We start from the raw sequence: 15,816 nt of genomic DNA, 5'->3' as shown, positions 1-15,816 counted from the left end.
TTGTTTTCCCCGCGCTTTATGACACACATACAAACAAGTCCAAACGCATGGATTAAACTCATTTGTATCTTTTCTTGGTGAAGATAAAGCAGTTCAGGTTTGGAGGGCCTTAAAGGCATTTTGACACCCAACTTTGGGTTTCATGAGTAGCCTTCCAATAAGACTTGGAATGCTTGCAATCCCATGAGGGGTACAAGTGTATAAACTAAGTACAAGGAGAATCTCACTGACATATTAAATAAAATGATTTTTCTCATCAATCTTTTTTTTTTTTTTTTTTGATACCAACAAAGGAAGATACAGAGTTTATCAAATTACAAAAGACTAGGATGAACCCAAGTATGATGTAGTGGCATTCGGATTGCCATTTTTGCAGCAACATTAACAAAATCAAGGACACAATTGGGGACAACTAACAGATTACAAACAAAACCACTTTGATACAAAATATCCAAATCAGCAATCAAGGACCTCTCATGCCAAGCTGGAGTCTTAGATCTGTGAACAAGTTGGATCAGATTCTTGTTGTTTGTCAAAAAGAGAATCCTATTAAATCCGTAGTTGTTGGCTGTGATGATTGCTTCCATCAAAGCCTCCTGTACAGCCCCATTTGTTGTACTTGCATTGCTGCTAGCTACCCCACACAATTTGATAACTCCTTGCATATCCTTAGCTTCATAAGCCCAAGCACTTCTATTACATCTAGAGTTTCTTACCCCTGCAATCTTGATTAGCAGCTGCCAGTGTCCTGCTTCTGTGTTATGTTCAACTTTTGATCTGGAACAGCTTCTGTTTGGCTCGTAATTGATGGAGTATGCTTCTTTGTACCTGCAATACAGATTTTGAGCTGTAAGCACAACGTCCAAGGGATTTGGTTGTATTTCCTCATGAACCACTCTATTCCTATGGTACCAAATTGTCCACAATGTGATGAAAATTTTCTGCATATATTCCATAAAAACCTCATCATCCAAACTATGAGACATAATTAATCCCTTTAACCATTGCTGCACAGAGATACCAAGAAGATCAGATGTGTGAACAGCTAATGGTGACCCATGCCAACAAGCTCTAGCAAAAGGGTAGATAAGGAACAAATGGGTTGTGGATTCTTCTGCACAATTGCGAAAAGGACAAGGACCAATATCAATGATTCCCCTATTCCTTAGAAGCTGTCTGGTGGGAAGAGCCTCCTGCAAAAGCTTCCAAATAAAATTACAAATTTTTTGTGGGGTTTTTATCTTCCATATTAGCTTCCATACTTTATTATCAGCATGGGATTGGCTGTGATGATCATTATAAAGTGTCAGGTAGTCCTCTAGCAGAATATTATATGCTTTTTTAACTTCAAATTCACCATTGTTAGAGTGCTTCCATAGTAACTTATCATCAACAGAACAGATCCTAGGTAGGGGAATTTGTAATATCTCCTTACATAGGGGAAAAGGATAAATATCTCTTATTAAATTAGAATTCCACTTATGAGATTGTTGGTCTATAAGGTCAGCAACTGTACCAGTAGTAAAACTAGGGTGAAGTAGATTATGAGGAAGACCCTTACACCAATCTTGATGACTAAGAGGAATATTGCATCCTTTTCCTACCCCCCATCTCCCTTCCTTAAGTTTAGGGTTATCAAACTTGATTATATTCCTCCAAACCCATGACTGGTGTGGTTTAGGGGAACAATCCTGTATTGACCCCCTAGGGAAGTACTTAGCCTTGAAGGTCCTTGCAATTAATGAATTAGGATGTTGACTAATTCTCCAATATTGTTTAGCTAACATCTCTTGGTTCAATAAATTGAATTTCTTAAGACCTAACCCACCCCAAGATTGAATTTCTCATCAATCTTAAGACAATTAAAATTTTGCAAATGGCCATTAACTCCCAAGAGTAAGACACCATGCAATAACCAAACACGTGTAGAAGAGGCCTTGCATCTATTGGGCGTGCATTCATCTCTGTCAAACCTTAAAACTTTATTTGGTTGCAACAAAGGGAAAAGAAAAACTAACACTTCTTTTCATGGCATGAAATTTACTATTTTGTTCAAGATTTTAAATTCATCTCTTTCAAATTCACGTGGCTATAGAAGTTAAAAAAGCATATATATATATATATATATATATATATATATATATATATATATCTTTTCATGCACTTTCCCCTTACAAACCAAACATACGAAAGCATATTAATTATGTTCTTTTCTTTTTCTTATTTTCTTCTTATTTCCAAACATACATGGGAGAAGTGTTTTCCTTTCCATTCTTTTACCTTTATTAATTTCTTCTTTTCTTTCCCCTTAGTTGCTTAGTCCATTCTCCCGAAAGTCCCTACTTGAGTTTAAGATCTTCTTAATTCAGCGGGACTCTCCAAGTGCTCTCTCACTCCTTAAACTGATCTCTTTTCATCTTTTATATTTCACTTTTTCTTTCTTTTTCTTTTTCTTTTTTTTTTTTTTTTTTTTTTTTTTTTTTTTTTTTTTTTTTTTTTTTTTTTTTTTTGAGAAGGAAGATGTTGAACTTTTATTAAGTAACTAGCCGCGAACCTGCACGTTGCGCATAATAATTATTTTTATGGTGGTTTTATTAAATTTTTTTTTACAATTTAAACTAATCTAATAATGAGTAATGTATTTCATAATTATATTTTTATTTATTATAGGAACAATCATAAATGTAATATAGGTGTTGAGGGCCATTTGTGAGAGCCCAAGCAGAGAGAAAGAAAGCCCAATAATAAGGGCAACAAGGAATTGACAAAATAGATAGCAAAAAACCATTAGGCTCAAGCGGCAAGAATAATGGATCACAGGCCCAAGAAATAAACAAATGGGTCTTGAAGAGGCAAGTGGGCTCAAAGAAGCCTGGAAAGAAAGAAATAGCATCCCATGGGCAGTGTATGAAGTAGAAAAGCGAGAAAGGGCCGCCGCAGGCCCAGTGTAATGTAAACTAAGGAAGTAAGGGGTTTATGGCAGGCCCATAAACCCCAAGGATGAGAATAAGGTTATTGAGTCAGGGAAGCCCAATGAAATTAGTAAAAAGCCCATGGAAGTGTGAAATTAGCAAATGGGCCGAGGAAGCCCAAAGAAAGCAAACGGACCGTGGATGCCCAAAGAAAAGCCCAAAGGGACATAGGAGCCCTTAAGTAAAAGCAAAACAGTGGCCATGTCCAGCCATTGAGAGAAGGAATAAACAGCTGACCCAAAAAAGGCCCAGCAAGATTTAGTTATTACGGCAGGAATAATAGTACAACATTGCATGAAATAAAGAAAACCAAGAGTAGGCCAAAGAAATGTAAGGTCCATCATCAGACAAAGTCCAGCTCTTGAATGGAGCGAGAAAACAAAGAAAAGTCCACATAAGAGGTCAAAAAACATGGACAGCGAGCCTCTAGATCACGGCAAATGCATGAGCAGCAGGCAGATTTTTGGACATGTCTGAAAGGAAAGCACGCGTAAGACCCAGTCACCACTAACATGTACCCAGCCAATGTGGGACGTGGTGGGGTCATGGGCTAGAGGTAAGAGATAAATGGAGTATGGTTTGGTGGTGGGGAGAGGGGAAAAGACCTATTTTGCGACTCCTACCCAAGCCCTTTTGGGAGGTACTTCCTGCTGGAATGACAGACCGCCCAAAAGAGACAAGGTTGAGGGGGGAACCGTTAGGTGCATGCCTTGAGGGAAAGAGAGAGAAAGCATTTATGCCGTGGCAAGTAAGAGTGCTATGGTGGACTGACGAATGAAACAAACCTGCCTTTATCTGGCAAGGGTGAGACACACAAACGAACCCTTTGGTGGCCAGTAAGTACGCCCAAACCAGACAAAGGCGGTTAAGGGGAAAAGTGGTAAAAAAAATGGTCACGCAGGCACTATAAAAGGACCCTTGCCGTGCCCTGAAAACAAGATCGAAAAACAGAATGCATTCATGGAGTAAAAGAAAGCAGAGAAAAAGAAAACAAGAGAAAGAAAAGAAAAAGATAAGAGAGAAAACGGAGAAAAGAAGAGAGGAAATTGAGAAAAAAATAGAGATAATACAATGGGCATGCACCAATAGGTCAATTTCCCTCTCTCCCCATTCAAATCCTGCTCTCTTCCAAAACGTAACAAGGATTCCTTTTAGGCATTAACCAATCAGGTCCGACTCCCTCAAAGCCATTAATTCCCACGGCAGGATCTTTTCTTGGGAGATTATTTGCGTTGAGAGGAGGCGTTCTCCCCTCTTTGATTTTGCTTCTGCAGACCAAACTTAGAATTTGACTTTATGCCCATTTTTAATTAGTTCATATTACTTTCTTTCTCCTTTACTTTCTTTGTAAATGGCATTATCAAAATTGTAATTATGTTTTATAAGTAGGGATTACTTGGCCATTTGTTATTAAATAGTCAGAGTACTCTGTTTTTGTTATTATTATTATATCTGCTTATCGTAACTCATCTAAAACAGTTCTGCTTGCCCTAAACCTACTCCTGGCAGACGAGGCATAGTTTGTGCACAAACCGGCCTAAGTTGAGTTACAGTTAGACCAGTCTCGACTCCCTTACTCAAAAACATTCGGACCCATTACTGCAGGAGGCAGCCCAGCCCAACGTACGATACGCAAAAAAAGCCCCTACAATAGGAACAATCCAAAACATATAAAAACGTAAACTAAAATAAAATTAATAAAACTTAACAATGATTAATTGAACCAATATTAGGATAAAATTTTGTTTTTGATAATCTATTAAGGTTATTTTCTTTGTAGAAATTATAATTTCGGCCGCCTAAAACATATTATCAAATAAAAAAATATTAGCAAGATCTAAGAATTAAATTTCTATACATGCATTATTATAAAATAATAATAATAAAAATAAAATTGAAAAAGTTAAAATTTGTCACCTATCCGATTATTTTCGTTTGGCTAACCTTTGTTTTTCTTTAAATAAATGGCATTATAGAGTACTTCTAATACAACTATTTAGAGTACTTTGTCTACCACAAAGGATTAGAAAATAAACAAAAATTAGTAAAGTCTCATAGTTTAACATCTAAATTGAACACTATAAAAAATCATGTTATGTAACAAAATAAATACCAAATTATCCAAATCATGCTATGTAATAGAATAATATTATATTTTTATATGCTATTCTTTAGAATGCAATAGGATAACATTTAACAATCAAAGAGAAAAAAAAAAAAAAAAAAAAAAAAAAAAAAAAAAACTAAACTAAACTAAACTAAATTGCATTAACCCAAAACAAATTTTTTAAAGAATATAAAAAATTATCAACCTAAAGTAGAGATACAAGAAAAATAAAAATAAAAAATCCACCAAAAAATTTAGAGAGAGAGGGAACCTTTTTTTTTTTTTTTTTTTGTGAGGAAAAGCTATGCATAGAATAGAAGAGATAGTGACAAATTTATAGTAAGAGGGTGTGAATAAGAAGAGATAAAAATAAAGGAAGATGAAGGGAAAGAGGAAGAATGATATTAATGTAGAGAGTAGTGGGGAAATGAAAAGATAAGGGAGGAAAAAATATTGAAGAAGTAGTGGGGAGATGAAATGGTAAGGGAGAGAGAAAGGTTGAAGAAGTGTAAATATTAAAAAAATAAATGTTAAAAATAGTTATAAGAAAATTCGAAAGAAAAAAAAAATCTTTAAAGCTTGAAAGGCTTCAACGGCTTTTTTTTTTTTTTTTTTTTTTTTAAACCTGAAAATGCTCACACAAAACCCTAAAGCTGAACTAAAAAGGCTTTGGGTTGGGCTTGATAGTAGAACTAAATAAATAAGAGGTGGGCTGGATTAATTATACAAATTTATTATAAGGTGATAGTGGAAGTAAATAAATAAGTAGTGGGCTGTATTTATTATAAGGTGATAGTGGAAGTAAATAAATAAATAGTAGGCTGCATTTATAAGGCTGAAAATTGTAAAAATCATTTTAAAATTGTAGGACAAATTATATTTTAAAAAAGAAAAAAAAAATATGACGTGACAGCTGATGTGGCGCAACGTGAGAACAGCAACATTAAACGCTACGCTTCAACTTTTAGTAATATATAGATTCCAACTAAATCAGATTGGAAGACAAGAAAACAATGTGGTGAAACACTCTCCATCCACAAAACAAAGTCAAAGATACGCTTAGCATACCTAGCTAGACTATGAGCAATCTTATTACCTTCTCTCTTCACATTAGAGTAACGTAATTAATTAAAAAACTAGAACAACGATGCACATCCTTAAGCCGGATTCCACTATAGGACAACACCTCTAAATTGTCAGCCAACCTTTTCATTAAAATTTGCGAATCCCCCTGTAGGTCAGCAACTCTAAAACCAATATCAGAAGCAAACTAAAGGGCTTTACATGCAGCTAATGTTTCAACCTCCTCTGCTGAATACGCCTGATTGATTTGCTACGACATTGAAGTGAGAATCTGGCTACCACTGTCACGAAAAACAACACCAATTCCCGATTTTTTCAACTCTGAAAAATTAGCTCCGTCGAAGTTTTATCTTCACCACATCTGCCTGTGGAGGTTGCTAATGAGCTTGAGGTTGTGAAGGACGAGGTCGAGGAAAAGGATTTATGTCAAGGAACTCAGCCAAGTGGGCTTCACACTCTTGCGCCAGCTGTTGTAGATTACAGCAAGGCTGTTGCAGTCGTGTTTTGTTCCTTTGAGTCCATATTGCCCAGACCATAAATGCAAACAAATCAGGCTTGTTGTGCTCCTTCATGATCCAAGAAAGTAACTCCCTAAAATCTAGAAATTGTGTGGATGTACGGCATGCCCACAGCTTAGAGTCTGACCATACTACATTAAGCGTTGGGCACAACCAAAGAGAGTGGAGAGTATGTTCATTAGTTTCACGGCATCTGTCACAGTGGGGGTTTTCAATGATTGTTCGGCGCATTAAGTTCAGCTTAGTTGGCAATGAGTTTCAACAAGCTCTCCAAATAAAATTCTTAACCTTGTTTGGAACATGTAGTGACCAAATTCCTTTCAACAGACTCTTGTCTGGCCCCTTGCCTCCATCCGGAACTACCAGCTCTGCCTCTTCCTTAAGGAAACGATATCCGGATTTACATGTGTAACTTCCATCCCTCGCCCAAGGCCAAAATTGATATCCTCAGATTCAACTTGTGCAAGAGGGAGTGATTTTATTAATTCAGCTTCTTGTGGAGCGAAAAAACAATTAACCATCCCATGATCCACTGCCTTTTCTCTCCATCTATCAAAATGTCCACTGTTGCATCCTCCATTGAAGGGATTGGAGGTGATGACAACAAAGGTGGATGTTTTCTTGGCAACCAATGATACTGCCAAATTTTGACAGATTTCCCATTCCCTATCCACCACCTTGAACCTCTGAGAAGCACATCCCTACCTTCCAAAATGCTTCTCCCAGCATAGGAACCCGATCTTGAATCCATCGCCTCCATGATTGAGCATGTGGGGAAGAATTTTGCCTTGAACACCTTATAAAAAAGAGAGTTTGTATTTTTTAACAATCTTCAAGCTTTTTTTGCCAATAAGGAGTCATTAAATAAAGCCAAATCTCTAAACCCCATACCACCCACTGATTTTGAGTTTGTCAACACTTCCCACTTCACCCAATGAATATTTCTCCGATCTCCAAGGTGGCCCCAATTTTTTTTTTTTTTTTTGATCAAGGCTTCAATTTCATTGCATAACCCCAATGGGAGCTTGAAACAACCCATGGGAAAAGTCGAAATAGCCTAAATGACTAATTTTAAGAGCACTTCCCTACCTACCTGAGACAACAGTTTCCCTTCCCAACCCTAAGCTTCCTCTAAATTTTTTCTTTTATAAAATTAAAGCTCTCTTTTCTTCTCCTCCCCACTAGAGAAAGAAAGCCAAGGTATTTTTCATACTCAGTGATTTCTTGAAGTCCCAAAGCTGTTTTGATTGCTTGCTTTAGAGAATCTGGTGTGGCTTTGTTGAAAAAAATGGCTGTCTTATTTCTGTTAACTTTTTGATCCGAGGCTTTCTCATAGGATTATAAGATTTGGAGAATTGTTTCACATTCTTTTAAGGTAGCCCTGCAAAACAGAAGACTATCATCTGCAAATAACAGATGGGTTAGTTTAGGTCCTCCTCTACACAACGAAAAACTTTTTATATCACCCTTCCTTGCTGCACTATTGATAAGACCATGCAGCCCCTCCGTGCATAGAAGAAACATAAAAGGAGAAAGTGGGTCTCTAATCGGTGCAAAACTGTAAGTGCACAGTATCGTAGTTTTATAGTAAAGTGATGAGAAGAGTATCGTCCTCAGGGATTGGTAACTTACTTTTGACAAATACCAAAATTATGCTAATCTCGATTTTATCTACAGAAGTCACTAAGGTTTTTGTAATTGGAATTCAAAATAAACTCAATTTAAATAAAAGATACGCAGAGGAAAAGAAATATGTTGCTTGAAAATCAACTTAATGAGAAAGAAACTTCTAGGAAATCGATTTCACCTAATCCCTCACTATGCTTTACTCATCTAGCTAATTGAATTTAATTCTCTCTGTTTGTTAGCAATCTCCAAACTCATCCAAAAGCCTCTTTCGATAGTCAATTGGAAACATTCTTGTTCATTATTTTACACAAGAGTATGCAATTTAATAAAGCAAGAAAGCATTAAAACCAATGATTTTAATACTACATAGGTTCATACAAGTCTTTCGATCTCTATATTTACCTATGCTGAAATATCCAAGATCTATCCTATAATCCCCTCTTTCGACGGCAAATCACAAGATGAAAATCATCTAATTAATGGTCAGTTAATTAGAAGCAATAAGCTTAGAATAAATCAGACAAACATGAAGAGAATTTGTTCAAATTAACATAGAAAAGCAAGCATAGTTCGAAACTAGATTACATTGTTTTCCTAGAATAAAGAAAGTTTAGTTCATGCTAAAAATTAAATCCAACACAAACGAGTTCACCATAATTTTTTCTGAGAAGATTGGAAAGAAAATAAATGCTGAAAAATTCTCTATTCCAGCCCTCTCTTTCTTTCAGCTTCAGCGCCGCACCTTCTTGTTTTTCTGTTTCAGCCCTCTTTCTTTCTTTTCTGTTTCTCTATTTCAGCGCCACTATTTCTTGTCTTCTGTTTCAGCCTCTCCTTTTTTTTCTTTTATGTTTCAGCACTTCTTTTCTTTTTGTTTCTCTAGACGTGTTGCCCTATTTTTTCAGCCCAAAACAATTCTCTCTTCAGCCCAAAAAATTTTTTTTTCAGTTTTTCAGCCCAAACGTTTTTCAGTTTTTCAGCCCAAACGTTTTTGCTTCAGTTCAGCCACTCTTCTCTTCTTCTTTTTTCTGCTTTATTCTTTTCTGGTTCAGCCCTCTTTTTTCTCTTTCAACGCCTCCTTTTTTTCTTTTGTTTAGCTCCGTTTATCCAAGACCCAATATTCTCTCTAGCTGCTTCACATCTCTTCTATTTGAATAAATCTTTATTTTCTTCAAATTTGGAATAAAATTTAAATAACAAAAATCAAGTCTAAAATCAACAAAATAAATAAAATTAGACTAAAGTTTAAAGTTGAGAAGTGATAAATTACACTCAATTATGCAAGTCATCAGTCTCCTTGCCTGATTCCTCGCGAAGGGTACACCATCCCCTTCAGTTCCCCATTAATTAAGACTGAATAAGATACTGTCCTAACACACACCATCATTAGGCCAATCCAATTTTCACAAAAACCCATTTTTCACATTAGGTTTTCAAGAAAAGACCATTCCACCCAATCATACGCTTTGCTCATATCAAGTTGGAGAGCCATAAAGCCGTTATCTCCAGATTTATATTTTTTCATACTATGGAGGGTCTCAAAAGCCACCAGGATATTATTAGTAATAAGACAATCCTTTGTAAAAGCATATTGGTGTTCAATGATGATTGTAGGCAACAACTTCTTTAATCTATTACTTTTGAAAAAATCTTATACAACATATTGCACAGGCTAATAGGGCGATACTCAGTAATATACTCTGGATTTTTTATTTTTGGAATGAGTGCAATAAAGGTATGGTTAACAGGATGAGGCAATGTACCTGAATTTAGCCAGGAAAGGATCGAACTAATAACATCCTGATTCACCGTTTGCCAGAAGTGTTGGTAAAACAATGGAGGCATGCCATCAGGACCAAGGGCCTTAAGCGGCGCCATTTGTTTCAAAGCGACAACAACTTCATGTTCCATGAATTCTCTAGTTAGTGATTGATTCATCTCTTCAGTTATGACTTGTGATATTTGATCCAATGTAGTGGCCTGATTTTTTGGAGTGGAGGTGGAGAAAAAATTTTGGTAGTAATTTAGAATAACGGATTCAATAACTTAGGGGTTTTGTTGCCAAGAATTATGTTCATCCCTTATTCCTCCAATGGTATTTTTCCTATGTCTCTGGGTTGCTTTGGTATGGAAGAATTTTTTGTTGCTATCACCATTAGACAACCCAAGGACATGAGACAATGCTTCCACATCTGTGCTTCTCTGTCTAGGAGAATGTTTATCTCATGCTTGAGTTCTTTAACCCGAAAATTTAGGCCACTACTCACTGCTTCCAATTCAGCTTGAACCAACATCTTCCTCTTCCTTTCTAATTCCGATCTGACATTCTCGAAAATATTCCTATTCCACCAAGCCAAATCTTTCCCACACCTTTCCACCTTTTTAATAATGGCATCTTCACCTACTTCACTGATTGAGGAACACCAAGAAGCTTCAACTGTTTCCCCACAACGATTGTATAAAAGCCACATCTCCTCAAATTTGAAGCTCGTTTCCTTGGTGGAGGTTCCAGGTCTGACAAATTTAGGAATAAAGGAACATGATCCGATGAATCACACCGGAGGTGGTGGACACGTGACCCGGGAAATTTTTGGAATCAAGCATTATTCCCCAAACCTCTATCAAGTCTTTCCCAAATTAAACATCCATCTTCAAAGTGTCTACTCCAAGTGAATTTAGGACCGACAAATCCAAGGTCCATAAATCCACACTCATCTATCACATCTCTGAATAGCTGCATTTGATTACTGGATCGGATTGCCCCTCCCAATTTTTCATCTTGCCTTACTAATTCATTAAAATCCCCGCATAAAGCCATGGGGTATTTGGGTGGTGGTTTAAACTGCGTAAACTATCCCAAGCCTCACTTTTTCTTATTGTTTCTGGTTTGCCTTAAAAACCTATAAATCTCCATTCTTGCACAATATTCTTATTGATACATACATCAATATAATACTTAGTCAAATCTTCAACTGTTAAATTAATTGATGATTTCCAAAAAAAGAACAAGACCACCCCCGCAGCCTTCCTTGGGAACCACCTTTTTTTTTATCAAAATCAATATCTTGCGTCACTCTGTCTAGCCTTGCTTCATCTGTAAGTGTTTCGGCTATAAACACTACAGAGGGATCTTTTGCCTAGATGATGTCTCCAAGCTCCTTCCCTAAATGTAGGTTCTCAAGCCCACGACAGTTCCAAATAATGAGATTCATGAGTCTTGGCAGGGCTAGCTGCCAGCCTCTGCCAATGAAAAAATAAGACTTCATCCTCCCTTAAAACCTAATTCTTCTTGCAAGGTAATTAAAAAGGATCACCAATCTATGAAAAGACTCTCTTCTCCGCACTTACTTTGTCTACTTTGCCCATCCTTCTGTTTTCTGCGTTTTCATGTTTGACATTCTCTGTGTCTTTCCTTACCAATCGGGTCCACTTTCGTTGAAATTGTTCTAACTTAACTTGCTCATGCTTCTCATGCGACTAACTGGTGGCAACTTGGGAAATATTTCCTAATTTGGTTGGGTCATTAATGGGATCAAATTTACTCAGCGCCGAATCAATCTCATTAATTCTGACATCAAATAAATCGGATGAGGATATGGTCCCTTGAATCGTGGAGTAATGAATTCCCGAAATTAATGGGCTGATTGAAGAATCATTGATTGGAATTTCACTGCACTCCCTTACGTTATGCGTTACTGTTGTGGAGTCCATGGTAATGGCTTCCTCCCTTAATTGATGGTGAGTAACGCAACCTGACTTCTCAGGTTTGTTTACCGTCGCCGAATCAGAGTTAGGGATTGGGGATTCCTTGTTCATCATCATTGGTTCTGCCCTCCCCTCAGTTTCATGACGAACATTCTTCATAGGTAAGCTCAATTTGGATTTATAAAATCCTAGAACAGAGATAACAGTTTTCTGTGACGGAACAAAAGGCGCAGCTCGAAGAGTTGGACCGAACTGTTTTTGATCGTCAATTAAACTGCCTTTGCTCTCCAACTAGAGGTCATAGTCCCTATCATCATGTTCTAAACGTCCACACCAGTAGCAAATATTGGGGAGACGCTCATATTTGAACGATATCCACATGATTTTACCACTCTCCACAGAAATCACCCGACCACAACATAGAGGTAGCGAGACATCCATTAGCACCCTTATCCTCATGAAGTTGCCTCCTTCAATTTCTGTAGGATCAAAGGAATGAATTACTTGACTGAGAACTTCGCATACTTTTTCAGCAACTTTGATATTCATGAAACGATACTGCAATCCATGAACTTGCAACCAAAACAATGTCTTATTGAACCTAAGTTCTTCCATCACCTTACTTTTATCATAACGCTGCATGATCACAAGGTGTTTGTCGAAACTCCAAGGTTCAGCCTTTAGCACCTTATCAACATTAGCGGCATTCTCAAAGAAAAACAGAACTTTATGTTCTCCGACATTGCGAACCTGGCACCCATTTTGTAACCGCCACAGAGGAGTAAACGTTCTAGCTATTGAATCAATGTTGAGAGCCTTCTTCGTCAGAAACTTTGCTGCAATGATGTGGTCTTGAGAACTAAGATCATTATCTAAACAACACCCTGGTCCCTCCCTCTCTGACAACGTAAGTTTAGTCCAATTTTGTGTTAAGTCCTCCATTGCAAACGTATCAGGCTTGTAATCTCAAATCATATTGGAGAAATTCAAAAAGAAATAAAAACTGTTTCCCAAAACCCTTGAAAGAAAACCCAACTAGTCCATGAACTAACACTGTTAATACGTGGAAAAACAACAAGCCTTCAAAGTGAAGGAACCACAATTCTACTGGCTAAGAGAAGTTAGAGAACTTTCTTAGCAACAAAGAAACAGTTATATTTCACTTAATATCTCACAAGAAACAAACTCATGTTTATTATCTTTATTGAAGTTTCTTTAATTCTTTTGCACATTACTAATGTGACAATGACCAAGATATAATTATAATTGTTTTTAAACCAAGAAAGTCAATACCGTACTGGTACCAGACGTACCGGGGAGATATACCATACAAGCCATTAAATCGATACCGATACTCCTCCAAAATGTACCGAAAAAATACCGGGTTATACTGGCCTATTTCGGCTGTACCGACCTATACCAGCTCGTATTTGGCATTTTGGCCGGTACTAAAGAATATATATATATATATATATATATTATTAAAAAATATAGTATTTAATCTAATATATTCGTAAATATACTTAAGCTAATATGTAGGCTTATAAAATATGTGGATTTTAAATTTTATGTTGATAAACATAAAAATTAATAACTTCTTACTCACATAAAAAATAAAAATATATATTTATGTATAGAAATATATAAATAGTAGTAAACTCAAAACAGTATAGCGGTATCAACGGGTACTGAAATATTTCGTTCATCTGGCCAAATCGAAACAGCTTACAGGATGAAATTGACTTCTTATGTCAAACACATTTGTTGGTATGAATCCTTGAGCTTGACATCTCATCTCGATTTTTCGCATTTGTTTTTACAAAGAAAGAAAGATGAGTTATTCCTTATCCTTATCGGCACATGCAAGTAAAATAATTTTATCTCCCTTTCTATTTCACTTTTTTATTTATTTCTTGATGTCTTTGTTTACTACATAATATTGACTTTGATTTATTATTGAATATGCTTATCTATGCATTACCTAACACATTTTTTAAATCTTACTAATTGTATTTGTTTGGTAATCATGATAATACACTAGCATATATCTTCACCTCTATTTATATGTTTAAGAACCTAAATAACATTTTAAAAAAAATTTAGCCAAAATTAATAAATAAGAAAATCTATATAACATTGACTTGAAAAAAAAAAAACGAAATCTCTTTTTCTTATAAATATTTCTTTTTTCCTAGTTTATTGTTTAAGGGAAACACAATAGTAACGGTCAACAAACAACCCATTGGACTTAATTACCCAAAAAACTTAGGTCAAGCCCCTAACCAAAATGCGACATATGTCACAGCCGGAAAAAAAAAAAAAAAAAAAAACATCAATTATTGAGCAAAAAGTTGATTTCTTTGATGAGGCATCTGTATGGTGAGGCATCTGTACCTCATCTTTAAAGACATCAGTTTTCTTTGATGTTATGAAAGCGGTAGCTGCTTAATAAGTTAAAATACTTAATACTAGAGAAAAAAGTTGATTTACTTAATATTAAGGGCAAACGTTTGATGAACGCGGGGGGATGGAAGAGGATCATTTTTTTGGGGACAAATGCGGGTGTCCAGATTTCTTTGAATAATTGACTATTTTCTTGAATGTATACAATTCCTCTATTTCACACAGGTTTATATAACAGGGAGGAATTCTTTAAGGGAAATCTTAGAAGTTTCGAATTCAAGATTTCATAAATATCATGATACCTTAAAAATCATTAAGTCATTCCCTTGAGGATGAGGATCATTTTGATGACTGAAAAATGAAGCAAGAGAAGCAAGTGGAGGGGACCAGCTTAATTATCCCTTGCAAAATCGAAAGGAACAAGTTCCTAAAAAAAAAAAAAATCGAAAGGAACAATGAATCTTAGCTAGATGCTTCGGTTTGGGAGTTGGGCCAATAGTGAAAGGAATGTAACAATTGGTCTTTGTTGTCATGGTGGAGGCCCTAGCTAGTAGCAGCTCGATCAGGAAGAAATAATGGCTTTAAATCAAAAACTCTTTCACATGTGATTTCAAAAAACGTACAACCACTATTATAAGCTTTTAAATACACCGTACGAAGTTAGACACGTTCTAAATCTTTAACGACAGACAAAATCTTCATCATCAAACAGTTAAACAGTTCATGCCACGTACACATGTCTGTTGTCGGTGGCCACAGCTTGTTCAACGCATTTAAGAGGCAAACCCAACATTCAACGTTTCGGATGCCTTGGGGACCAAACATTTAAACCCTTTTAAGGAAAGATTTAAGGTTTGTTTGGTGGAGGAGTTTAAATAACCTTGTTTGTAGTTTTTTGATATATGTGTAGGTAAAAAAATGTGTAATATTATTTAAAAACTGAAAATGAATTGTTTACAACTCTATCAAATAGAATCTTATCATTTTTGTGGTGTATTTTTCTTGGAATTGTTTAAAGTTTGGCCCACAGCAATAGGAATCCGCCTCAAAAAATTTGAGTTGCCTCAAGGGTCATCTTATAAAAAAATTATAAAGATAAGAGGTTTTGTTAGATAATTACTGAATTGAAAGTTGCTATGATCATCTGAACGGTTAAGGTGGTAAACTACGTCCGTCTAAGTATTAAAAATTATGGGTTGTTTATTTCATTTTTATTTCAAACATAAGTTGAGCTCAAGCTCATCAACAAAATAGATTAAATGTTTAATTTTGGTTTATTTTTTTGTCGAATAAGCTTAAGCTTATTCACTAACTAATTGTCTAACTTAATTTTTTATCATATAAAGTAAAATATATTGACTAAAATTGTTTACCTCTTTTACTAATATTTTAAAAACTAACT

General features: G+C 35.8%; 2 protein-coding genes across 2 annotated transcripts; both read right to left on the bottom strand.

Annotated features, from left to right (window-relative positions):
- Window positions 1–314: 314 nt before the first annotated feature.
- LOC115950208 lies at window positions 315–1,787 on the bottom strand. The gene has a single exon (XM_031067447.1). The coding sequence runs from the start codon at window positions 1,785–1,787 to the stop codon at window positions 315–317; it is 1,473 nt and encodes a 490-aa protein (XP_030923307.1).
- Window positions 1,788–12,302: 10,515 nt separating this feature from the next.
- LOC115950207 (uncharacterized protein At4g02000-like) lies at window positions 12,303–12,953 on the bottom strand. The gene has a single exon (XM_031067446.1). It carries the CDS (start codon window positions 12,951–12,953, stop codon window positions 12,303–12,305), a length of 651 nt encoding a protein of 216 aa, XP_030923306.1.
- Window positions 12,954–15,816: the final 2,863 nt, after the last annotated feature.

The sequence above is a fragment of the Quercus lobata genome, chromosome 6, assembly GCF_001633185.2.
Source record: "Quercus lobata isolate SW786 chromosome 6, ValleyOak3.0 Primary Assembly, whole genome shotgun sequence".
Classification (NCBI taxonomy): domain Eukaryota; kingdom Viridiplantae; phylum Streptophyta; class Magnoliopsida; order Fagales; family Fagaceae; genus Quercus; species Quercus lobata.
This window is presented reverse-complemented; position numbering and strand designations above follow the sequence as displayed.

What these genes read in the sequence shown, in the direction of transcription:
- LOC115950208 (XM_031067447.1), bottom strand. Translation starts at nt 1,787, where the DNA reads ATGTTAGCTAAACAATATTGGAGAATTAGTCAACATCCTAATTCATTA.
- LOC115950207 (XM_031067446.1), bottom strand. Translation starts at nt 12,953, where the DNA reads ATGGAGGACTTAACACAAAATTGGACTAAACTTACGTTGTCAGAGAGG.